Genomic DNA, 27,700 nt, shown 5'->3' with positions numbered 1-27,700 from the left:
CATTTGGTCAGTTACTCCTGGTGGAGTACAAGCATTTAAGCATAACAGTCACATGAAATATTCTAGTAAGGTGTCCCTTGACCCTCCTCTTTGGTTAATTTCAAACTGTTCCAGAAAGACTAAAATAGTGGATATTTTACAGATTCTGTTTGGATGAGTGGCATTTTTCTTCAGTGTGCTGCCATTTGAGGCATTTCTGGGGGTTATTTGTACATTTGCGCCTCTAGCTGCCTATTTGTTCTGTGATTTTACAGTAACAAATCACTAACCCTAGTACTCACGAACATTAACCTGGAATCCCCATAAAACTCCAAGCCTATTAAAAGAACTTTGCCAAGGGCAATTACCTTAACTAACCAACAGCTTATTAAACTTCCAATCCCCTCTAAACACACATGACATTGAGGTCTACTCCAAGCTGTACAAAAAAGCTATGTATACACAGCTGTGAATATGGCTGAAGAGGCAGTACTTGTGTGACTCAAACCTATGACTACTGGCAAGAACAAACCATCCTGGGGGACCACTACAATAAATAAGCTATTCAGCAAAAGGAAAATAATTCTCCTCAAAGCTAAGAAGAAATAGACAAAACAGTGCAAAGTAACACTTACTTAGTCCTAACAAATTAGAGAGCAGGTCAAATCTGCCTAAGCCAAATACGAGGCCAAGATGTCCTCCAAGGTGATGTTTTTAACCTCAGGGGAAATGTTCAGCAGTATACCAAGCCAAATTAAACATGAACAGCAACACTTATCAACTAGCAGGTTTTCTTTGTTTTTTGTCTGTGTGCAAGTTCAGTTTTAGCTCCCGTGACACCCAAATAAATACCCGCAACCACCCCCCTTATTGGTCATTACCAGGGGATAGGTCCTTATTGCACTCACTAAAGCAAAAACACAGCCTCCACGGGTCCTAAGACATTCTAGGATGCTTCTTAAATAGCTTAAGAAAATAATCTTTCAGGGACACTAGAAACCCTCTAACTACAGCCTCTAGACAGGCTTTGTCCCAGAGGAATGGAGAACTGCAACTCTGCACAAAGGGGGGGGGGGTCCAGGAACTACAGACCCATAAGCTTGACATGGATCTGATCATTAAATGACATAGCAACTTTTCAAAAACTGGACCAGACCCAATTTGGCTTTGTCAAAGGGAGGTCTTGTCTGCTCAATCTGGTGGATTTCTTTGAAAAGGACATGGTTGAGGATTAAATGGTACATACCATTTATCTATTCCTGGCCATAGCTTTCAAAACAATCCCCTGCTTCAAGATCATAAATAAACTTACCAATTTAGGCATAAACCACTACATCACTAAATGGATAGCCAAATGGCTCTCTAACAGGACACATTGTCCAGACAGGTTAATCTACTTCCAATAAAAAAAACTTACTGGTGATGTCCCACAGAGCTTAGTTTGGGACCCCTCCTGTTTGGTATACAGCGCTCGTCTCGCTTCCTTTGAAGATAAACAGGCAAGCTAGTTTGTTTATATGCTTTATTACAAAGAAATACATCAGGATGGATTGCAGCAATACAAAATATAAACTAACTGATTAAATGACAGACTACACAGACATACATGCTTACATCTTAACAGCTTACTACAAAAATGGCAGTCTGGCTTGCACATGCTCAGTATTTATACACTTGTGCAACCCCCAGAAAGCTTCTTAAAAGTATACATACTGATCTACATACTCCCTCTTTAATGAATTGCCCACAATACAATGACATTTGAAAAAGAAACATGCAATTGTACCAACAATAAGAAATAAAAAGGCAATGTCCAAGTTGTCCTGTATCTGGAATATTGTCTGGAAATGCGACCTTGTGTATTAAGGTAGCAATCAGAACTGGGTTTAGCAACAGGGACAGTCATTTGTGAACAACTTGCTTTGGGAGTTTCAGGATTTTTCTCAGGAACAGAGATAATTTACTGGAACATCCTCTGGAAATGGAACATTGGATAACTCACTGACATATACAGGCTTTCTCGTAGGTATGATACTGCAATACAGGCTCAGTCACTGGAATTAGTGGTTTCCAATTCCGCTTAAATTCTGCTCCTTGCAATTCCACAATGTACAATCTCAGGTGTGAACATACACTTCTCACGACACCAATCTGATCAAAACCTTTGTATGTCTGCATCCTCACCATCTCCCCTTCTCAAAAATGGATTGAGCAGTTTACTGGACTTATAATAATAATAAAACTTCTGGGATAAGCACTTATTTAACAGACTGGCTTTCACTGATCTGTTGTTCTTGACACATGGAACCAATTATGAACTACTAATTGATAGTGTGGTTCTGGTTTGTCTCAACAGAAGTCTCTGCAGGTGAGTAAAGTTGTTTACCACAAGGAACACTTCTGATACTCAAGAAAACATCACTACTTATCTCACTTCAGCTTATCTAGTAATTGTTTTGCACTTTCAACTGGACATTCTGCAAAACCATTTGACTGCAGGGTACTCGGGGTTACTTGTGACATGAATGAAAGTCCCAATCTTCAGCAAATCTTCTGAACTACTGTCTTGTAAACAGTGTACCATTATCAGAAATAACTTTGTGCGGGCTACCATGGATTGCAAAAATGACACTTCACCTTAGTAATGACAGTAGGAAGTAAATCTATCTCGAACCAATTGGAATAAGTGAGTCTACTAACACCAAAGTAATGTTGACCATTCCACTCGAAACATGTCTGTAGCTGCTGTCAACCAAGGTAGTTCAGGAATCTGGTTTAGCTGAAGTGGTTCTTTCTGCTGATAATATGCCTCTCACCCTTCTATTGGTAGAAGCAGTTCCTGGGTGGCCACAGTGCAGTAATATACTCTTGTTGCAAGGACTTTGGAACAATTGCTTTTGGACCTTTCATGACTATCACATTTCTACAAGGAAAATAAGGTTGTACTTCAGGTAGGCAAGATTGCTTTGAAGCCCATCCTTGACTGATAAAGCGGTTGAGCTTCTGAAGAACTGAATCAGAGGCTGCATGATTTTTAAGCTCAAGACATGTGGAAGAAAAATTTCTCAATTCCATGACTTCAAAATCAAGTTTCTCATCTTCATGCTCTTCAGTGGTATTTCTGATACATCTCAGTTTGTGTTAGCGTTCTGGACGTATAGGCTACTGGTCTACCCTCTTGAAGAATGACTGCACCAAGACCACATTCTGAAGCATCACAAGAAAGAGCAAATGGTTTGTGAACATCACAGTAATGGAGAGTTGGACTGGCAATTCTCTGTTTCAGGACATAAAATACTCGGTGTTGTTCTAAACAATACCAAGATAAATATCTGCATGTCAGCTCTCTAAGTGGTGCTGAAAGTTGCCTCAAGTCTGGAATGAACTTGCCTAGGTAGTTAAACCATGCCAAGAAAATGTTGTAGGAATTGAACATTGTCTGGAGCTGGCATTTTGAGAATTGCTGTTTGCTTGGAAAGATCTGGTCATAAGCCTGAACTGGCAAATAAATGACCAACACAATTAACTTCTTGTAGCGTGAATCTGCACTTCTGATTATTCAGCTTAAGATTCCCTTCACCTGCTCTTTCCATAACTTGAGGTTTCGGTCATGCTCAGCCTCACCATTGCCTCCTACTAGGGCAGCATCTACTATAATAGCAGAAGGATACCCAGAAAAAAAATGTTCTATTGCACGCTGGAAGACTTCACTGGCAGAATTTATGCCAAATTGCATTCTCAAAAATCTGTACCTGCCAAAAAGAGTACTGAAAGTGGTTAGCAATGAGGATTTTCAATACCACACCATTTGCCAAAATGAACTCTCTGCATCTACGACAGAAAAAAACAGTGGCATTTGTCATAAGGGCAGCGACTACTTTCAACTGTACACAATGAATGATAAGTTATTTTCAGTGCCTTGTTCAAATCTGAAGGATCAATACATATTCTGATATCATCTGAGCTTTTCTTATGAGCTACGACCATGGAGGATACCTCTTCAATTAGACAAATTACACCTTGCTGCACCATTTTAATTGAGCTCGGCCTTGACTCTTTTCTGCATAGGTACTGGAACGTTCCAGGCTGGCCTGACAACTGGACTGACTTCAGGGTCTAACTTCATGGAGTATATAACTGGGAGTTTGCTTAGTCAGTCTTCAAAAAGATCGGCATAGGTAGAAAAAAAATAGACTGGGTGAAATTAGAAGTGGTGTTTTACGCTAACATGGTGTACTTCCTTATTAAAGTAGTCCCATTTTCAAACTGTAAGCCTAAGAATGACTGTACGTGCCTTTGACCAAGTAAAATTGCAAGTCATAGCTGTTCCCAGCACAGTAACATGAAAGTACTACTGAACCTTCAGTCTAAATTTCTTCACCACCATAAACAAGCTTCACACACATTACCAGATCAAGCTTCTCATCAGCACGTACTCTAGCAAATGTTTCTGCTGACTCAACACTGCACTTTGAAGCTATGTCACCTTTGAGCTCTATGGGTCTCCCCATTTATCCTAACAGTACAAAATACTTCATTCTTTGCCCATAAGTCTACTGCAGAGACAGTTTCATTAAGCACGGACATACCATCAACATAAAAAGTAGGGTCACAGCTTTCTAACGGATCAACTTGTCTCTGAATGCTCTCTTTTAATAAAAGAATGCCTCATTTCATCTCACTTACAAAATCTTTTGAAATGATTCCACTTATTGCATTTGTGGCACTGCTGTCCAAAAACTAAGCAGTTTTCTCTTTTGGGCTCATAATATGCACCACAATTACGACAGCTGACTATGAAAATGGGTAGCGGCACATTCCTTGAGTTCGTTTACTCACTCTTGTGTGTTTCACTCAGACTGTGCGCACTCTGGAATTTGCTAGAAAAGTATGGGGTTTGCCATTGACTGTTGCAGGGTTTACAGTTGCTGCCATGTACTTGGGCCTGTTTTTCTAACCATGTGCTGCATACTACCAACATTAGCTTTAGAAGATACTGGAAGCATGCATTTCTCATTTGTAAGCATATTGGTGTGCTTTTCTGTGAGCTCATATTTCTAACAAATCTCAATGGCCTTATTCAAAGTTAAATCACGGTCACAAATCAAAATATTTCGCACAGCATTATCTTTAACACACACAAGTCTGTCTTAGCAACTCATCTCTTAACATCACCAAATCTGCAAGTTTTTGCTTTATTTCTCAAGTCAGTTTCACATGCTGCAAAAGTTTCACCAGGCTTTTGATCTCTTGTATAAAATAAGTGCCCTTCAATTGTAAAATTTGTTTGGGTGTTGCACATTTCTCTAAATTCACATTTTAGGCACTTGGTGTCTTCCCTTGAATCAGCCGATACCACTAAATGACAGTTCCCCTTCCCTGTAAATACAGCAGGTGCATACACAAATTAATGCTCTCTTTCTATAGCTTCTGAACCAGCCAACGTAAGCAGAATAAATGCCTTTGTACAGCCATCTTTATCCGATAATGCAGCTTGTATGAAGATATCATGCTCTTGTTCAAACAAACACTCTCTAATTCTCACCATTGTCAAATACAAGTGGAGCTGGTTTTCGAAATCCGTCTGCCATGCCATTAGGGCCTGCTTAAACACACTGAAAAAATAGCCTTCGTAATTATGTACAAACATGTACACACAGCCAATACTGGTAATAACATTCATTATGCACAGTAAATTCTACTAAATACTGTACTTTGTGACATACGCTTTGAAATGGCTGTATTTTATGAAATAACTGTACTGTAATACTGCATACACATACGAACACTTCATACACTTCGGACATAGCTTTAAGAAATGCAAAGTACGTGCAATGAGCTACTTGGGAAAAAATACAGTCTTTTCCTTATTTTATTAGTTTTATGTGATTCAGACTTTATTTCAAACATTTTCCATACTTATCCGAATATTTTTCGATACATCGCAGTTTTGGACATTTCTTTTACTTAGAAATTCATTTAGAGTGTTCCAAGTACTTAGTTTTGTAATTTGCGAATAAGAAATCATTTAAGTAAGCTTTGATAAATGAAATACGTTTAACATATTTTTGCAAATTATACATACATTAGGGATGATCCATTCCTCTACAGCCCTCCACCTTTAACTGAATACTTTCTTGGTCCTAAATCTGGATCCCATTCTGACACCACGTCACTCATCTTGTTTCTCAATGAAAATGAGCAAGCGGGGTAGTTCATTTATATGCTTTATTACAAAGAAACTTATCAGGATGGATAGCAGCAGTACAAAATATAAACGAACTGATTAACTGACAGACTACACAGACATGCATGTTTACACCTCAACAGCTTACTACAAAATGGCAGTCAGGCTCGCACATGCTCAGTATTTATACACTTGTGCAAGCCCCTAGAACGCTCCTTAAAGGTATACATAAATATTAAATCTACAGTATATACTTCTCTGAAGTGAAAGCCAATGTTGGGGGCCACTGGCTCACAAAATTCACTGACTGCAAGCTGAGAGCCATCGTTAAATTCCCAAATGATGCTGACATCCTACAAATAGACCTAAAAATGACAAACAACTGGTGCCAAAACCATGGTCTGAGACTAAATGCTAAAAATACACAATCATGCCCTTCGGTAATTCAGACAGCACTGCAAATTATAATTTTGATAGCACACCTCAAAATTAGACCTAGGAACAAAGATAGATAGCAACCTAAACACTGACCACAAGGTAGCTACGGTAGTAAGAAAATCCTTCTGTGTGGCTCAATGTATAAGCAAAGGCATGTCATCAAGATCAAAGGATGTCATAGTGCCATTGGACTCAGCCCTCATCAGGCCTATAATAAAGCTTAAATGCTCCCATCACCATGCATCTAAATAGGCATTTACACCAACTGCAGTGGCCCCAGAGGTTTCTCACTAAAAATACAAAGCATAAGACACGTCGTATGCAAACCAATTAAAAGGTGCCATCTCTTTACTCGATCTTGTATAATTTATTGAGAGGAGACTTATCCCCGACCTCAAAGACATTCCCTGATCCAGCCCTAAAGAAAATGTTACACATTTACAAAAAAATCATACAAGGGTTGCTTGTTCTATGGACCTGAACTTTATCTGAAACTCTTAACAGAACTTGCTAGAGACACAGATTCATATCCCAAAGCCCATCCCTCACCCTCTTCAAAAAGAATTTGTATGAACAGACTGGACTGTAAATTCACTCTTGGGGTACTGCCAATGTCCTTCATGGACACAGTCTGTAAAATGACTCAGGGCTGCAAAGACCCACCACCCTGAAAAAAACCCATCCCATACCTGGGGAAATGAGGTATAATATTATCATATACTGGGTATTATTAGCTAGGCTTGTAAAGGCTCTTGTGGCATTAGCCTAGTAATCACCCATGAGCCTATGAAACCTACATGCCCTTTTCTTTTTAGTTTAGCTCTTGGATCTTCGTTTAAAATGTAGGCTGATCTTGGCATTTTATAGTTAAAGCCACTGCCATTACATAAAGTGAATATGAACAGTGTAGACTGTTTATTCTTTGTTCTTATCCCATTTGTTACTACTGTAATGCCATTTATTTTTTTACAGAAACTCCAATCTGAACTATATACACAGTATTTACACTTTGCCAAAATACTTTTATTTTTCCCCACAGCATCTCAGTTCAACTGGTAAAATTGTTTAAGCCCTCCTCACCCTACACTAACTAGAATCTAGATTATCTCCTCTTTCAAAGGACTATCCACTCCTTTTCAATTTCTTTAATACTAATCGCAACAGGCATGCTTCTCTTAGATGGAGACTTTTCTCCTATATTTTTCCATGGGCTATAAAAACATTAAAATTTTTTTTTTTATAACTACTGTAACTCATTCGTACTGTTTGTGTACGTATTACACATCAATATCATATAAACTGCTAAGAAATTTCTAGACATTCATGTAAAGACTGATGGTCTCACATGACGTGCAGCTGGGATTCCCTAACCTTCCAAAAGTTTTAATTCTTTACTCCTGACGATTCCTCCACACACTTACTTGTATCCCATTTTATAATGATGCTTTTGAAATCCAAGATAGCAGCCTCATGTAAGCAAACAACTCAAAATAAGCTGTTCTATGTATTAAACATTTTTGGAGGAAAATTTTGCCATATTCATCTTAAAAAAAGATCTCAAAGCTGTTTTAGCAAGCATTACTTCTTCCACTCCTATGTCATCAGGCTAGTTACAAGATACATATCCAGAAAAGTTTCAATGATCATTTAGTTTTCACACACATTAATGTCTAACAAACTTTCACAAATATTTTTACTCCATACAAGTTTTCTTTAAATTTTATTAGTGTCTTCCCGCATTTTCCACTGTTTTTCTCCAGTCCTGCAGAACAGTGGAAATGGATTGGTAGGGACCTTTTTCATTAAATTTTCTTTGTGCTTGTTTGCCGATCACTTTTGTTTGAATCCACAATTTAAAAATCACACTTTTGCATCCCTGTCTAAAAACTTGGATCGGTTTCTTCTCACACTTGTCATTATGGAGAAATATCTACATATATTGTTACACCTTCTAAATGCAGAGTATTTACTTTTTTCTAAAATCATGTGAGTATTTATATATTTAAAATTATACAGCTAATTATTTTTGTTAACCGGGAAAGTCCAACTGATATAAGACCCTTTTCAGCAGTGGGCCTGGAAGAAAAGCTCCCAACACAGTTACACAAAAATGAAAAAGTACAGTTATAAAAAAGTTATTTTATTTTTTTAGTTTTACAAATGTTTTACAGAATATATGAAAGAAGCAGCTTTGTGTGCGAGTGTGTACACACAAACACACTGTATAAAAAATGTTAAACTTACATGTATGGTATTTTCACAGAGACAGTATAACTAGCAACAGTCATACATACAGAGTGGAGGCAAGGCATTATCCATCTGCTTTATTTTATTTTTTTTTTTATTTCAATTTTACATTTGTTTACCAGGAAAATCCAACTGGGCAAGCTACCCTTTTTTCAGCAGAGGCCCGGGGAGAAAAGCTCCACATTATTAAATGTTAACCTTCACTAAATGTCGATTAAACATAAAATGTGAAAATTATACATCAATATAAACAAAAACAACCAAAAATGGAACATATACGCAAAATAATGTGACTGAAATGTATACAAAAATATATAATAGTGAGTACAAGATATGACAGTTTACATCAATTCATTTAACAGTGTTAATTTATTTTATTTATTGTCATTTGTTAACTGGGTTTGTCCAACTGAGCCAAAGGCCCATTTTCAGTGGAGACCCAAGGAGAAAAGCTCCAAATACATATACAAGACAATGCAATAAGAAAAAGCAGTAACTAATACACAGTTTAAAAATTACAATAGTATTATAGACAAGAGACATTCCATAAAATGAGATTAACAAAGTGTACAAAACAAAATTAATGTACAAATTTCAAAGATTTCTAATGCAATACCAGCAGATATAGGTTCTGAGTAGGAATATTTTCAAGAGCAGAATGTCAATATTTTGAAATGGAATGTAGTGCAGAGGTATATGGTATAAAGTAGTTACTGTTAATAGGAGGAGAATGGGGATAAGAAAGTGGTGAGGTGGATATATGTAAGAGCAGTTGGTGTAGTAGGTTTAAGGAGAGACAGATGACTGCATAAGGAGGGACTGAGCCAGATGTATTTAGAGGAAGAGATTATGGGAGGATACACAAGGTCAAGTGAGGTAGAAGGGTTTGGGGAGATACGTTGGGGGAGGTGGGGAGGTAAGGAAAATTAAGAGGTTGTGGGGGTTCGTTGGTAGTGAAGGGGCAGAGAGTAGATAAGTATAAAGCTAATGAAAGTAGGGGGTGGGTGGGAATGGGGGTAGAGTAGGGGAGCAAAGTGAGCCCGAGCACAGCGAGGGCAAATGGAGCAGGTTGACACAGCAAGGGAAAGCTCAAGAGGAAGGAAAAGAAAAACAAACAAAACAAATCAGTAAGGTAAGTTGCGTATGTAACTTTGGGAGTCTTTAGATGGCTGAAAAAGGGGGAGAAAAAGCCACTTTTACTTGTGTGGTACGTATGAGAGAGAAGTTGTATGCAGGAGCAATGTTATAGGCAAGTATTCAACCAATATACATCATTTATGGGGAAAAAGGAACAGTGAACTGAAATAAAACAAGCCAGTCTTCTGAGTGCTTTAAGCAGGGCATGCTCACAGAAATCCACTCCAGTTGTTTTGCGAACTTCGGAGCTTGCCTAACCTAGTACAATGCTGTCATCTAGTGGCAAAAAGGAGATAAGCAGGAGAAGAAAAAGACAGGAGATCAAGCAAGAAAAAAGGGCTTACCAGTGAGGGGTGGTACTCTGTGCATGTGCTAGCCTTGAAATTACAAGATCTACAAGTTACAGAAATAAAAATGTAATTGGTGATACAGTAGACAAGCATCTACTTTATTTTGCAGTACAGGTGCTTGTCCAGAGTCCGTTCAGTCCTTAGAGGTTTTCTACGGGGCAGAAAGTTAAATTCAAGCAAAGCACAGAAACTGAAAGGTAAAAAGATGTTTACAGTTCTTAAGATGGATAGGCTTTCTTAATCCAGGTTAGTACAACAGCATATCCATGCATTAGTTAGATGGCTTTTAAAGGATCTTTCTGAAACTTGTAGCACTAGTGATAGTTTTTATTTCTTGGGGCAGAGAATTCCAGATTTTGGCTACATAATTAGAATAAAAGGATTCTCTGACAGAGTGGTTTGCTTTAGATGTCTTTAAAAGTCGAAACAACAACGGCAGCCAAAACAACCCGCTAGCTGCCTGCTCACAGTGTAAAACAGCTGAACAAAAACTCAAACGATGGTAGAATCCTCACGTCTTTTAATAAAAAGATACAACAGTTGTTTAGCGCTTTCTCTCGCAGATAGCGAGCTTCATCAGAACACTGCAGATGTATCTGCTACACATTTAAATAGTAAAAAAGGCGCCAAAATAGCCTTAAGATCAATTAATTAAGCTCAATATAATCTGTGTGTTAAAATAAATCCACTACATTTATAAACAAAAAAAATAAAGTATGAAATATAAAATATATTCAAGTGATGCTTGCAAATATACCTCAACATTTCCTAACTATCAATGATATACAGTGATATACAATGATGATATGCTAAATAATATGCTAAGTAGTGAGTGTAAGATATAGAATGTAAATATGTCCTTCACTCTAATAATAGTAGGGGCTTAATACTCAAACTGTCATTAATCCCTGGCGGTGTAGTGGCATCGGTGAATACTTGCCACCATAACTCTCTATATGCCAGGTAATTTTTGAGATTACCTCCTCTAGGTTTGCTTTTAACAATGTCTATAATGCCGAATTTGAAGGAATGCTCAGTACCAAAAGTGGAAATATGCCTATACAAGGCGTTCTTGGTATCCGCCTTCCTAATGGCATACAAATGTGTGTAAATTCTCTGCCTAAGTTGTCTCTCTGTTTTGCCAATGTAAAAATACTGGCAAGACGAACAAATAGCAATATACACTAGCATAGTTGTTCGACAATTACCCCTACATAGGTGTAATCTGGTGTTGCTAATATTGTTTAGAGAGACACTATCTGAATCAATTATGTATCTACACTGGTGACATGTACCACATTTGGTAGTATGGGACATGTCCTGAAATTTTGTAACAGTAGTGTTTTCTATAATAAATTTCAGGTTTTTGCCCATTTTTGCAACAAAAAATGGTTCGTGTCCCACAATATTAACAATGTCAGGTCTAGATTTAAATATGTACCAGTTTTTACGTACTATGTTCTTAATCATGTGACTATAAGGACTGTGTTCAATAATGAGGGCCTTATTAAAACTCATAGAGGGCCCTCTACCCTGTCCTATGTTGTTGTTTGGGCCTGTAATTTCAATAGACAGTCCCATAGCCTGGCCCAAAAGTGGAGAATACCTAGATCCCCATTGGTTCAACACATAGGCTGCGACATCCTCCAACATGTCAAGATCATATCCTCCTCTCATTAAACATACTTGTAATGAATTTCAATTCATTGATCATGTCTTGGTGCCTGGACGTCATTCTAATAGCCCTGATACACTGCCCTTTAAAGATATTCCTTTTAAGTTTAAATGGATGAAAGCTGTTGTAATCCAAATATGAATTGGTGAACGTAGTTTTCCGATGTACTGAAGATTTAAAACCAACTTGGTCAACTGAAATCAATGTGCCCAAGTAAGGAACCCCACTGGTGTTATAAATAAAGGTGAACTTAAAGTCTGAACTACTGTTCAAATATTCTATAAAGTTCTCTAAAGATCTACTGTTACCTCTCCATAAGACATAAATGTCATCCAGGTAGCGAGAATAGTAAAAGTACCTTATCAAAGTGAACACTGTTGAACACATGATTCTCCTCCCAATCCAACATGACCAAATTAGCAAAAATGGGTGCACAAGCGGCACCCATTGCTACTCCTTTGGTCTGGCGGAAGATTTCTCCCTCGAAATAGATGAAATTGTAGTCCAATACTATATTCATCAACTCAACCAGGATGGAAATTCTGTCCCAACTAAGGTCTGTATGCTTTCTCAAACTCCTGGAGAAAGCATCTAAGCCTTCTTCTATGGGAATACTGCTAAAAAGATCAATCACGTCTATGGAGCAGAACAATAGATTTAACACATCAGTTTGTGTAGGAAAGTTTCTCGAGAATTCCCATGAGTCTTTAACTAGATGTTTGACATTGTCATATACAAATTTCAATGTGGTGTCAATAATAACTCCTATTGGGAAAGTCTTGGCTTTGCTACCAGAAATAATGGGCCTTAATGGGGGATTTAGATGGTCCTTATGTACTTTCGGAATCCCCACAATGGTGGCTAAAGTAGGAAATTCAACTGTCATAAAATTGTATTCTTCAGATATTCTTTGCTCTAACATGTATTCTTCCAAATACATATCAATTCTCCGATATGCAATGTTTAACTCATTAAGAGAGGTTACAGCGTAATTATCAGATGTATGGAGTATATTATGTATTTTGGAGTTGTAAGATAGAGTGTCAAAAATAACTATACCTCCCCCTTTGTCAGGCCTCATATATCTGTAACTACGATCCGTACAGATGTCTTTCAAAGTGTTGACTTCCTCATCAGTCAAGTTGGAAAAAGTGTTAGATTTGTTCTTGTGACCTACGACTTTATTAAGTTTATAAATGTCTTTGATGACTTTATTTTCAAAGACTGAAATAATGGGATTATTAAAAGGCATATAAGTGCTTTTTTTTAAGCCTAGAATGTCCTGACACATTACTTACTACATTTTTGCTGTTAATAGGATTGTTGAACATTGCAGCTAAGTTCAATTTCCTAGTGAATTTCTTAAATTCAAATATGGAATCAACCACCCGAAACTGAGGGGTGGGTATAAATTTAAGTCCCTTAGAAAATAAACTAAAATGAGACGTCTGTAATTGAACATCGCTGTAGTTATAGATTTTGAAATTCTTATATTCACTTACTACATTATCAGTGGTCACTATGCTAACAGAATTAGAATTGTTCTTATTAACTTCTGTTACACGAGAAGGGGAAGAATCTGCTAGTTTTTCTTCCTCCATTTGCCCACTTGCTTCCATTTCCCTTGGGGCCAACTTGTCCGAGGGGATAAAAAATCCTGTTCAAAGTGGTTGGAGTGTGATTCTTGTTCAAACCCCCTGTCTGTTTTTTCTAAACCACCATTCATCTTTTAGTTCCCCCACTTGTAACATGTATGTCTGTTATATTGCTCTTTGTCCCTCTGTGTCTTTTTAAACTTACGTTCATAGGCTTTCCTAGCCCTCTCATCAGCTATAGAGAATTGTTTGTAATACAGTTTTTCCCATTGTCCAAAAGCTAAGTCTTGTAAAATGGCATTATTAAGATTCTCCACCTCCAATATAGTTTTACATAGTTTTGCATCATTAAATTTAATTAACTTTTTCATAAACTCAAACCCAAAAGTGTCAAAAAGACTGTTAAACTCAATTTCCACTTCGACATTAATGTCTATGCCCAAGGGTATTTTAAAAAATCTTAATCCCATAGGCACAATGTTGACAAATACAATGGTTCAAGTAAGCATTATCAAGCTTCAATGCATTAATAGTATTAAGTCCTTTACCAAACAAGTAAATGGAGTCTCTCAAAGTTCCTTTTTTAACAGTATTAACCTGTCTGTATTGATTAACAGAAGCACAGTCAAATTTGCAATCACAGTCCAAAAAATTCTGTAAAGTTCTTTGATAAATTACTTTTTCTCTTACACCTTGATTGTCATAAAACTTAACAGGAACAGTACCTTTAAAACGGGAAGATTCACCCGTCGCATTAGCGTATGTACGACCCTGTTTTGGTCTGGTGCCGATTCGTTTGGCTTCTTCAGCAAAATTGCTGAAAGAAAAATCAAAGGTAAAGTCGCAAGCATCAGTTTGATTGTGGTCCGCTCTGGCCGCGGACGCGGACAAATCTATCTCGCCCCTCGAAGTAATGGCAACACCCTGACCGTTAGGAATTCCCGGAGATGAGGTCGAAGGTGCTTCCTGTAGAATAACCATGGGAGCATGTGTGTTGACTTCCTCCTCTATTGGAGTTCTTACGTTTGAAAACTCTGCATTCTTATTAAAACCATGTAACTTAATACCAGAAGTATTGTCCATAGGTTTAGTTTCTGACGTGAATCTACCAAATAGTTCTAGGATTTTAGTTACCTCCCCGCGTAAGGACGCCACTTCACTCCGAAGGCTGGAAAGCTCCTTGCAATGATCAGGTGAGGCTCCGCTGATGTAACTGTGAGACAAACTCATGGCAGCCAAAACAACCGTTAGCTGCCTGCTCACAGTATAAAACAGCTGAACAAAAACTCAAGCGATGAAGATACAACAGTTGTTTAGCGCTTTCTCATCAGAACACTGCAGATGTATCTGCTACACATTTAAATAGTAAAAAAAATAGCCTTAAGATCAATTAATTAAGCTCAATATAAACTGTGACTACATTTATAAACAAAAAAAATAAAGTATGAAATATAAAATATATTCAAGTGATGCTTGCAAATATACCTCAAAATTTCCTAACTATCAATGATATACAGTGATATACAATGATGATATGCTAAATAATATGCTAAGTAGTGAGTGTAAGATATAGAATGTAAATATGTCCTTCACTCTAATAATAGTAGGGGCTTAACACTCAAACTGTCATTTACACACATTTGTATGCCATTAGGAAGGCGGATACCAAGAACGCCTTGTATAGGCATATTTCCACTTTTGGTACTGAGCATTCCTTCAAATTCGGCATTATAGACATTGTTAAAAGCAAACCTAGAGGAGGTAATCTCAAAAATCACCTGGCATATAGAGAGTTATGGTGGCAAGCATTCACCGATGCCACTACACCGCCAGGGATTAATGACAGTTTGAGTATTAAGCCCCTACTAATAGAGTGAAGGACATATTTACATTCTATATCTTACACTCACTACTTAGCATATTATTTAGCATATCATCATTGTATATCACTGTATATCATTGATAGTTAGGAAATTTTGAGGTATATTTGCAAGCATCACTTGAATATATTTTATATTTCATACTTTATTTTTTTTGTTTATAAATGTAGTGGATTTATTTTAACACACAGTTTATATTGAGCTTAATTAATTGATCTTAAGGCTATTTTGGCGCCTTTTTTACTATTTAAATGTGTAGCAGATACATCTGCAGTGTTCTGATGAAGCTCGCTATCTGCGAGAGAAAGCGCTAAACAACTGTTGTATCTTTTTATTAAAAGACGTGAGGATTCTACCATCGTTTGAGTTTTTGTTCAGCTGTTTTACACTGTGAGCAGGCAGCTAGCGGGTTGTTTTGGCTGCCGTTGTTGTTTCGAGTTTGGATCTAGTGCAACCTGCTGATTTTCCGGTGATATCTTTAAAAGTGATTTGTTACTGGTAAGCAGGACAGGGTTGGAGTAGGTTTTGGAGGGCAGGGGTTCTCTCTGGCTGATGAAGTAATTGATGGACCATGGTCAGCTGGCTGTAAGTTAGGAGACTGGGCAGTTCTAACCAAGAGAGGTGCGTTAGTGCTAGACTATGGTGGGAGCTACAGTTAGTTTTGGTAGCAAACTTTGCAATTTTATTGTAGCAGATATTGAAGTTTACGTAAAACTGATTTCTTGAGGTTAGTCAGAACTGGAGAAGCATAGATGAGGGTGGAGATGAGTTCTAGCAATGGTCCCTTTTGTGCCGTGTTAGAAAAGTACTATTTATATATATATATATATATATATATATATATATATATATATATATATATATATATATATATATATATATATATATAAAACCCCAGAGTGACTGCCTGCAGAGGGGAGAGATTTTGTTGCTATTTTATAGCTTGCTGGCATCCTGAGAGATAATCTTGGAACCATGCAAAAGCAGAATGGCTAAGTCTGAAGTTTGAGTTCAGAAAACCTTTAAGAGACGATAGTATCTAATGCTTTGGAGAGATCAAGGATGATAGAAAATACTACATAACCATCAATCCTATGCCAATTAACTATGTTAGTTAAAGACATCAGGGCAGCAGTGGTGCTATGTTCTGGTCAGAATCCATGCTGAGTGTTAGACAGAAGATTGTTAGTTAAGAGATACTTTAGTGATGAAGAATGAATGCATCTCTCAAAAATTTTGTACAATAGTGATAAGATTGTTAAAGGACGATAATTGGATAACTGAGTTTCCACCTTTGTGCAATGGGATTATATGAGATATTTTCCAAATGGCTGTGACTCTGTTCGGAAATGGATATACTTATAAGGATGGATGAAGGATAGGTGAAGGTTTCAGCTGAGATTTTAAGATACTCTACTGGTAAATAATCGGCTGCAAGGGTAGTTGGCTTGAATTTTTTTTAGGTATTTTTTATAGTTGCAGTAGAAACAGGTTGGAAGGAAAAGGTATTGCTGTCTTGACTTAGTACTGAATGGGGTGGCGGTGGAGTAGAGCAGTTATTAGTAAGGACCAAGATGATTTAAAGTACTTATTAACTTTTATAACGATACTTTCATTAACACTGGTGGCAACTGGGGAAGGTGTACTAACTTGTCCTGGTTGTAAGATGTTTTTTTTACTGCTGACCAGAATTTTTGAGATTAATTATGGTGTTTTGATTGGATATTACTACAATGGTTTATTTCGTCTCGTCTATTTTGTCTCTTTGCCTCGTTTTTTTAGTTCTAGATATGCTTGCTGGTTGTGGCTTTGCTTGCCTGCCACATTTCCCAAGTTTTATTTCTTTTTAGTAGTGACCTTGTCCCCTTGGTTAAACATGGTGCAAAGTTGTTTCTATACTTGTCCTGGGAAGAGCTAGTTTGTCCAAGATAATGAGGAGGCAGAATATTCTATGGCTTCACCCAGAGAGATACTTAAATGGTGACCAATGACAGAGTGAGGATTGAAATGAACTCTTGGGGCTATGGGGCTAAAAGCCTTTTTTATTATGAATTTGGAGATTGTGTAAATCCATTGAAACTAAACACATATGTCTTAGTAAGAAGATTGGGAAATGGTCACTAAAGGTTGTGGAGTGGATCCTAAGCAACAGATCCAGTCTAGGATGGACTGTCTTTTTGTCAACTCTAGTGGGAGATTGAATTATCTAAGTGGAGCCATGAAGGCTTATGTGATTACTTGGACTTTTGAGAGTCACATGTGCTCCAATCAAAGCTGAAATCTCCCATGATGATTGTTTCCTGTGGTAGGGCATCAGATGTCCAATGCAGGTATGTTCCACAGTGGGGAGGTTGTTTCAAGTTGAGCTATACACTGAAACTATATTTAAAATGTTTTCTAGTGTTTATTGTGAGTTTAGTAAACATTATTTCTGCAATACTGAAACCTTGGGTGACTTTATTTATGGGTTGTAGGGTGAAGTGAACTTAAAATTGGAATGCGATACCTATTCCTCCTTTGTTTCACCTATCTAATCAAAGGATGTTGTATCCTGGAGGTATAATTTTATTGCTGATATCTGGTTTAAGCCATATTTGTGTTATTAGAGCAATGTCTAGAGAGACTAGAGAGACGGTGGCATGCAATTCTTGGACTTCTTTAAGAATACTTCTGATGCTGATGTTAAGCAGTAAAAGGTCAGACCCTTTTCAACTGATTATTAGAAAATGGGCACAGTGATGGGTTGGGTTACATTAGTTTGGGGACCAGAGTTAAGGTGGATATCACCACTTAGAATGAGTTGGGTTGTTCTATGTGAATTTAGATTTGGTAATTTTGCTATTAGTTTGTAAAGTTTTAGGGCAATGGGTAGAAAAGTTTGTTGACAGAAAATGGTAAACGAAGCTTGGTCAATGAATGAACTATTCTACCCGGAAGGTGATATGAAGATAGTTTTGGGAATTGTGTTAGTGCAGGTTAGGATGTATATACAAGTAAATCAGGAAGTTAAATGGGCCATAACTGTAAGTAATACGAGCAGTGTTGACTATAAGGCTAATATCTTGGTTTTGGTATAAAGATTTCTGTAATTTGAGTGATATTAATTTCTAAGGTTTTGAAACAGTTTAATTTAAATCATTTCAAATTCTCTCAAATTTAGTCTGCCTTGAGTAGTGACTGGAATTAGTAATGGGTTCCCATTTGCTATTATTCTACGGTTAAAGATAGACAATACAGTTTTGGTGATAGAAGGAACTGATAAGGGGATACATGTGTGGTAATATATTAAGTTGTTGGTGGACTAAAGTGTCAATTTATAGATTTGATATATGTCAAGGCTGAAAAACGCTAGAACAGGATTAGATTATTGCTAGAAATTCTTAACTGGAGCACAGAAGTAGCAGTGTCATTGGATAAGAGAATGTGGGAGTGGCTACCTCAAGGTAAAAGCAGTCATAGGAGGGATGGCTGGGAAATGGGGGCAGGGTAGGGGAGTAGACTGAGCCTGAGTGAGACAAGGGAGAAAACAGCAGGTAGAGCCAGCCCTCTGGCTGCACTTCAGATTTGAATTAAAAAAAAAATATCTGCAACTCGGTCCACAAATGGTAGGTAAAGTAGTTAACTAAATGCAGATTTAAAAGCAGAATTAGAAAAGAATGCACCAAGCACTTGACACCACCCAGTTCACATTCATCATGGGCAGATCTTGCCTCTTGAACCTGGTTGACTTCTTTCTTTGAAACTGTCACCAAGGCCCTGGATGAGGGAAAGTCAGTGCATACAGCTCACCTTGACTTGGCCAAGGCCTTTGACACTATGCCCCACTTGAGCATCATCGAAAAGCTAACAAAACTTGGGGGTAAATCCCTATCTCAGCAACTGGGTGGTTAAATGGCTTACCAACAGGACCTACAAAGTCAAAATAGGCACCTCCACCTCAGATAGCAGACCTGCCACTAGTGAAGTGCCCCAAGGATCTATCCTGCGACTCTTACTCTTTGGCATCTATTTCTCAGAGGTCCTGGCAAAGACAAAAGGCCTGTGGCTGACCACATCTGTGGACGACTAACTTTGGTGCTATCACCGACTCCCCAAATTATGCCAACATACTGCAAGATAGTCTAACAGCAACTAATGACTGGTGCCAAAGTCAGAAAAGCATTTTACCTGGTTCATCTCATATGTAAAAAGAGACTGCATCCAGAAAAAAGGAGGTTATTACCCCTCTATACTCCTCCCTCAGACAAATAATTGATTATAACGCCATGTTTGGGATGTACCTCTCCAAACATTTGCACCAAGTAGTAAGGCCACTGAAATACCTCACAGAGAATTCATGGCCTCAAACACCTGTCCTATGCAGACAGGCTTAAATCACCATCACTCTACTCGGTGTCACACATGTTGCTCAGGGGTGATCTCTGTCTTGCTCACAAGGCAATCCCGGATCCTGCCCTACTAGAGATGCTCTATATCCTGAAGTCTAATTCCTCATGCACTACCCGCTCAAAAAAGGCTCAATCTAATATGAGACATCAACAAAACCTGCTGGAGAGACAGGTGCGTCTCCCAGATACTACCTAGTTTCTAGAATAGACTCCTCATACACATAAAAGAGCACCTCACGGACCCTCCTCAAGCACAACCTTGACGAGTGAATGGGTAACCACAAATTTGTTCCAGGAGTTCCACCTGTGTCCCTCACTGACAGGGGCGACAGGTGCTGACTGAGGTTTCTTTTTGGGGATAAACTCTTGGCTAGGCCTGTAAGGACTTATAGTTCCACCATTTAATTTCATTACTTTTTACACATGTACTCATTCAAAGCTATGGACTTCTGACCCATTCACTTTTAGTATTTGTTGCTTCAATGGACCTCAGATACAGTTCAAATGATCTGGCAGTAAAACTTCACTTTTCTCCTGTTTGCAATTATCATTCTTCTTACTTTGCTAATATTCAGGCTCTTGTATACATTTAGTTATCACTTAAATAACAGGTGGACCATGTGCGAGAGCCAAGAGATTACAGTTGTCTATGCCAGTGCCATACTAGTAGCCCTGGACATGCTCTGGACACTCACCAAAATTTTAAAAACAAGCAACTTAAATTGATCTCAAACTCTGTACACAGGCATATTCAACAGCATTCTCTATCCAAATCCAATGAAAGTAGGGTACTGATTGCTAGCAGGGAAAATGCACAACTAACAGTAAATATTTTAAAATTTAACACAACTGAAAAATTTGGTCAAGAAGACTGACTATCCCACAGAAAAAAAGTGTTTATTATGGTAATGTGACATCCCCCTCTTCGCCAGTAATCAAGGCTTTCAATCCTCACCATTGACACCAGTGAGGGATGTTCACTTGGAACAAAGATAGATACACACAGTATGTTCAGATTTCTTTGCACCAAGCAAAATTTCCCTTAAGAGCACACCGGGAACACACTCCTGTCCAGTGGCTGGGTTTCTTTTCTCCTCTTTCACCATGATCCAAAAAAAGATCCCACACTGACCACAGCTGTAGAGCTGAATCCTCAGCCAAGTGGTCCAAGCAAAGTCCTCCACCACCCTTCTCTGTGAAGCAAGTGTTTGGTGTCCTTGCTCCAATTAGCCGACATACACACACACACTTGAGATTTGACTTTCACACCCACACACGGGAAAGGCTGGCACAGATTTACCAACCATGGCCCCTCTGCCCAGACTATAATGTAGATATTGCCACCAGAACACTCCAAACCCAGTTACTCTAAGGCTTTTACAAGGGGACCCAATTACACAGAGTAAAATTAATACTAATTCAAATGCTAGAGTTTGACCAGCGCAGCAATTTTTTCAGGAGTGGCCACAGTGTCACCAAATAAATAAAAGTACTCTCAAAGGTTAAAATCCTCTCTGAAAGACCAACTACAGTGAAAAGTTTAAATACATTTAATAATAAATAATAATACAACATGAAAATACTAGCATCTATTTACAATAAACATCAAAGGTTCAATCACAGGAAAAATTATAAATAAATAACACAGATAGAAAGATTCACCCAGATACAGAAAAACAATACTTAACTAAGCTCACTAGATTTTCTTGACTTATCTAAAGAATTAATGTCCCGTAGTTCACTTACTAGAGCAAGGCAAGATGAAGTGGGCGAGTAGTCTTCCTTCTTGTCAGACTTCAAAAACAGAGTGCCCTGAGACTTTTGTCTCATCTAGTATTAAAGCATCATTTCAGTGTTGGATTACATACATCTGACTAGTTCCCACACTATCCACTTTACTAGAAAGTGAACCAGAATCTATCTCAAATGTGCCATCATACACACACACAAAGCTTTGCTAAAATGTCATAGCATCTGAAAGCTAAAAAACTACTTCAAAAACTTCTACCGTTCCAGTTTAGCAATTAAGTTTACCCCCAAGGACAATACAATAGCATTCCTAGTCCTGGTTTTTCAGACATTTCTACTATAGCTGCAGTCAGAAATGTAAGATACAATCTTTATGGCCTTACCAGGTAATTTAATTTCAGACTATTTTTGAAAGCTAGTTAGACTGAGATTAACCTCTTCTCTTCCAGAACTGATAAGGGGATGAAATACAGTCCAACATGTGTATTTAGTTTCTGTCCAGTAGGACCCACTGTTGGTACATTTTTTTTTTTTTTTAACACAAGCACCTGTACAAATCAGTTTGATATACAAACAGCATACAATTCTTTACAAAACTCTGGCTAGCTATGCTAGCATATGTTACTCAGCCAGTGCCCTACTTCTCCTGGCACAACTGGCAATACCACACATCATTGCATGTGACTACACCAGACTGTAAAAGATAAACAAAAAAAATACTGACAACGTAAATATTGATTGTGATTCTCCTGTAGGCAGAGTCCACTACGCTGATAGATTAGTACTAAGCTAACTGCCCTTGTGAGCCATTTTAAGCCTAGCCAATTATCCTTTGTGAGACACGAACCCTGCACCTTGTGTTTGTGAGGCAAACACCTTGACCATTAGGCCACCCTCACCGTTGGGAACAGTGTCACAAGCTGCCAAACGCTTGCACTTGACAAATCTAAACCTATACCTTCATACCATATCTATACTATATCTTATTTTAAGATGAAGAGTTTGTTGAAGGTATCAAGAAACCAAGGAAAAGCATCAATCAGTACTACAAGCAGCACAACAACATGAATAACCTAACTGCTGTAATAAGATCCACACTACAGTAGCAAACATAAGTATGGGTGAATTTTTCAAGAGTCAGTACTATGTAAGGTGTTCAGCTTAACTCCTGAAACTGCAAGATATACCAGTTCAGGTCAATCAGCATTCATTTATTTACTTTAGGAGAAATAAATATCCAGCCACTAAAATAAGACTCCAATCTTTTAGGCAGTATTAAGTCAAATTACACACCACCGAAGACAAAAAAAAAAAAACACAACAACAAACGTTTAAGGTTCATGGGTTAGTACTAAGCTAACTGCTCTTGTGAGCAACTTTAAGCCTAGCCAATTATCTATTGTGAGGTTCAAACCCTGCACCTTGTGTTTGCAAGGCAAACACCTTAAACATTAGGCCACCCTCCTAACAAGTTAAAATGAAAAGGTAAGTTTAGGCAACTGACCTTACCAGTGTTTGAAAAGAACACATATGAAACAATTGCATTCAGATCACTGCTACAAAACAAGCTTGAAAATGAAACATGAATCTACTGCAGGAGGTTATATCTTAAAAAAGGAAAGGGAGAGAGAGAGAGATGATGAGTGAACTACAATGCACCCCCACAAATCTGGCTTTCATTAAGAAAATATTTCATTTTTGCCCTGAACACAAAATATTTTATAAATACACCATAGATCAAATTTTATGGGTGGTTCTAAGGCCAGATTTTGAAACAAGTGGGAACTACACAAAAATGCGTATATGAACACTGGCTTTAGACAAGTGTCACGGTTGATGTGACACTCCAACCCCGTGTGCGAACATGGGTTGTGGATGGATGACTGGTAACTAGACAATGAAATACAGCCAAAAAAAATAAATAAATAAATAAATAAATAATGCATACTTTTTAATAAAAAAATAAAATAAAAAAACTGCAAACAACTACACAGTACTGTGTCATTGCGAATACTGGAAAATAGAGAAGACTAGTAGTCAGATCGTATACCTACTGGCAAACACAAAAAAAAGCAAAATACGGGGAAATGACATATTACGATCAAAACACCAAAATCAGAAAGATAAAACAAAACAAACAAAAACTGAATAGAACATAAAATTCGTTCTTTTTAACGAGTGTTACTGTTCTCAAAATCCCAAACCGACAAATACAATAATAACAGGACTAATACCTCTACAACCAATGACCTGAAGTTGTTTAGATTCTCGATAACCTGTACAGATCAAAATCCCAAGACTGGATTAACAACACAGTTTAACCTAAAATGCTTTTTAACAGCCATTTACGATCAGCTGACAAGCATTAGCTTTACCATCTACAACTACCTTTTCACCACTTTAAAATGTCAACATTCTGTCATTAACATACACCATGCTTGTTCTGTTTTGTACTTTTTCCTAATAAAATTAATTCAAAAGCATAACTATTACAACGCTTGTGCTACAAACACGTCCTTATATGCTGAGCATTACACATAAGTTTTCATACCTCTTCATTTATGATTGTTGCGTTGCTCAAAGAACGTAGAGCCGATGTTATTTTCCTTCCAAGGTCTGCCAAAACCATTTTGGCTGCTCACTTATCAAAACAAGCCCTGAAACATAAAATAACTAATTAAATCTAAAAACTCAGAATATCAAATGTGTAAAACTTTTAAAGTCAGTCATTTAATCTCACCAAAAATTAAAAGCTGTCAACAGTTCCTTATCGAATTACCACGGCGTTCAATTAGTAATGCCACTGGCATCAGAGTTTCGGTATTCAACCAACTTCATAGCAAAACCAAAATTCAAATTATACGACACACTTAAAGTGGCAGCACTCTACGGATATGAAAACAACCATTAAAGGAAATTCTGTCCAACGTTGTAGAATTACAAAAGTCAAATACCCCTAAATCATAAGGTATTATTCAAATACAGAAAAAAACATGTACCAGTTAGATGTGGAGCACTCAAGACTATTATACTCGTCACCATTCCGGCCAACCTACCCAACATTCGTCATGTACTTCCGGGTTATAGTGCTTAGAACCTTTCCTTTCGAGCTCTTGTTTTTGTGTGAGGATGAATAGTAATTATTGTTCGACTGTGTTTTTAGTAGTACTTGTAATTTTCTTCATGACGTTTAATGATGTATATTTTTTCATTTATACATCAACCAGACAGTGTATTTATGAATGGACCAGCATTTAGGCTTTACCGTCCTCTACTTCAGTAGTAATTTCTGTAGCTCTCAACTGCCTAGATTTTTGCCTCACATTTTGGCGTTCTTCATAAAACGTGTACTTGTCTGGCAAATCAATGAGTACTAACTTCACTAAATAATGACAGACATACATTTACGGTTTAGACTTCATAACATACAGAACATGCATGGTAACTACCTTTTTATTCTAGCAATTTTCAGCAATATTTGTCCTCCCAAAATATTCATCTTTGCCCAGATTTCTTGTGTTGAGAGGGTTTAGTTACAACGTAGGTTACAAAATTTTGTAAAGCAATAACATATTTATTCCCCATACTAATTCGAGAATGGTACTTTAACGTTAAACCCATACCACTTCGCGCTGCTGTGTTTTGTCGTTATTTTGCAAGACTGGAAACCCTAATTCAACAGTTTAGTAAAGGAAAAAAGTGGTACTTGGATATTGGTAGTAAAAATGAATTTTGTTTTAACGGAAAAGTACCGTGTATTGTATTGCACCATCTTCGGTTACATTTATTAATCTGAGCTGAGTGAATGGAGTAATTGTAAAATGCTTAGCATTTCTGCTTGCAGAAGTAAGATTATTGTAAGAAATAAACGTGAAACATGTTACTTTGTATGTGTATTTAAAAAGCCTACGTTGTTTACATTTAGCCTTGGCTTGCTCACAGAACGAGGGATATTACTTGGAACAACAGTGAGCCTCTGGATTGCGTCTTTACGATTAAATTGTCAGCTCCCATTTCGATGAATGGTGGACATTTATTGACTGTGTCGGGTCGAAATTTTCAGTCACTCCTAGGCTAGCAACAAGTTCTGCCCTTAAAGTGCCTGTACAGCGTCACTCTTTCTGAACACTATCACATAAAATTGTAAATGCGAAGCCACAGTAAACGAGTCTCAAAAAATATTAATGGTGGTGGTGCTGTATTTGTCTGAGATTGGTACAGCTGTACCTGTCTTTTACAAAAACTAAATTCATAACCTACTCACAGATATCTTACCATTGATGCTTACGGAATAACCTTACATGCTACTTTAATCATTCGTCACATTGTTCAGAATTTCTTTAATGATCCATATCTAGCATTGAGTTCTATGCATAACCAGCTCAGTAAATCCACATTGTTCATATTTCCATTAATGATTCAAATCAAGTATTGAGCTATATATACAGAACCAGCTCAGCACATTGTCATTCCATTGCATCCTTGTGAACATATGCCTCAAATTCCATGTTTAACAAAGTCAAGGTAACCAGAAGGTAAATATTAATAATAACAGATACTTCAGATGGAGTAAAATGGCCGCAGCCATGTGTTTATTGCCAATCATTGTCAATTACCTTTTCTCTAATAGAAGCCAATTATTAGGCCATTTATTTCTTTCATAGCATTCCCCTAAACCTACAGGACAACAGACAGCACTGTCGATATCCAGCCCTTTTTTTGCATCATACCCATTTCATAACAACGTTTTCACAGTTCTTCACAATTCTTCTGGGCCGCCTTGCAATCTGCCAAGGGGCCATTGCCGGGCTGATAAGTCCCCTGGCAACAATCCCTTGGGGCTGTCTGGCCTGCGGAAGGTCCAGCTGAAGAGTCATGTGATGTCCCCCCCACCTCCACTTACCTTGGCCTCCCTTACCTTTCCTGCCTTCCGCCACAGAAGGGAGGAATGTTCCTCCCTTCCGCCAGCACATCTTAGTCTACTCTAGGTGAATGCCATTCAGAGCTAGACCTGTCTGCAATTCCTTATAAAATACCTGTGAACCTTCTTCCGATAAATGAACCCCATCTATCTCATACCTATCCAGCCACCAGATCCAAATGCCAGTGAGGGGAATGTACAACCCCTTAATGGCCTTTAAAATTTTATCCATAGAATTATTAACTCTCCATCTCATTCTTTCCACAGCTTTTATGGACATAACCCCTTTCCGACTTTTTCTCTGTACCACTTCTGACCCACAAATAATGGCTTGTGGCCAGCATTCATGTATGCAATTAATCTCTCGTACCATTGAACTAATTAAATCTTTTATTGGTTGTTGACCAATATCATTGCCCCCTAGGTGTAACACGACGGTTGCAGGAGGTTTACCACTTCTCGCTGCTTGTTGCATTACTGTACTAAGCTGGTGTCACCGCATTCCTGACACCCCATACCAAACTGTTTTGCCTGAAGCTCGTTCTCTTTGGAAGGATAAGCCCGGCCTGCTCTGCACCCAGAGGTGGAGTCTCCCAACAAAAGAATGGCCAACTATCCAGATGTATTTCTGTTCTGATGATGTGTCTGCTGAAATGCAATGAACAAGAGTTAGAGTTGTTTACACCTTATATAGCTTTTATAAGCATTGGATTTCCACCTACCCATCCTCATAATGTCAGTCTGTGAAGCCCCCATTGCATGTGCATATGAGGCTGCACCTATCCGAAAAGAATGCATTGTATACCTACTTGCGTCCAAGCCAATCAGCTTAACTGCATGCTTTAAAACTGCTCTCACCTGATAATGTGTAAGTGGTTCACCTTGCTGATGGCAGAAAAATGGACCACCTAACATACGCCTATAACTCCGGTACTCCAGTATCACTTTAGTCACATTCCATTCTAATCCCTCTGGGATAACTACTCTTACTCAATGACCTCTGCCTTCTTGATCATTTTTGGATTTCGCCACATAAATCCAAGTGTCGTCACCCAGCACGTGTACATGTGCTAAAGGCAGTACTGTCCCCTGGCTTTTCTTGCTCGGTTGGACAATTTCAGACCATATGAACGCCCCACAAAAGGCCAGCAAAA

At 37.9% G+C, this 27,700-nt stretch overlaps 1 protein-coding gene across 1 annotated transcript in view; it reads right to left on the bottom strand.

Annotated features, from left to right (window-relative positions):
- Positions 1-24,676, bottom strand: part of SRP54 (signal recognition particle 54) — a 1,212,380-nt gene extending 1,187,704 nt beyond the window's left edge. The window contains exons 1-2 of the mRNA XM_044073524.1: positions 24,366-24,676; positions 24,177-24,282 (exon numbers count right to left, since the gene is read on the bottom strand). Of these exons, the coding sequence (XP_043929459.1) occupies positions 24,177-24,254 (78 nt within the window). The 5' untranslated portion in view covers positions 24,255-24,282; positions 24,366-24,676. The remainder of the gene's footprint in view (positions 1-24,176; positions 24,283-24,365) is intronic.
- Positions 24,677-27,700: the final 3,024 nt, after the last annotated feature.

Source organism: Protopterus annectens, chromosome 6.part0 (genome assembly GCF_019279795.1).
Source record: "Protopterus annectens isolate FY-2018-M chromosome 6.part0, PAN1.0, whole genome shotgun sequence".
Taxonomy (NCBI): domain Eukaryota; kingdom Metazoa; phylum Chordata; order Ceratodontiformes; family Protopteridae; genus Protopterus; species Protopterus annectens.
The sequence above is the reverse complement of the archived record's forward strand: the minus strand, read 5'-3'. Positions and strand labels throughout refer to the sequence as shown.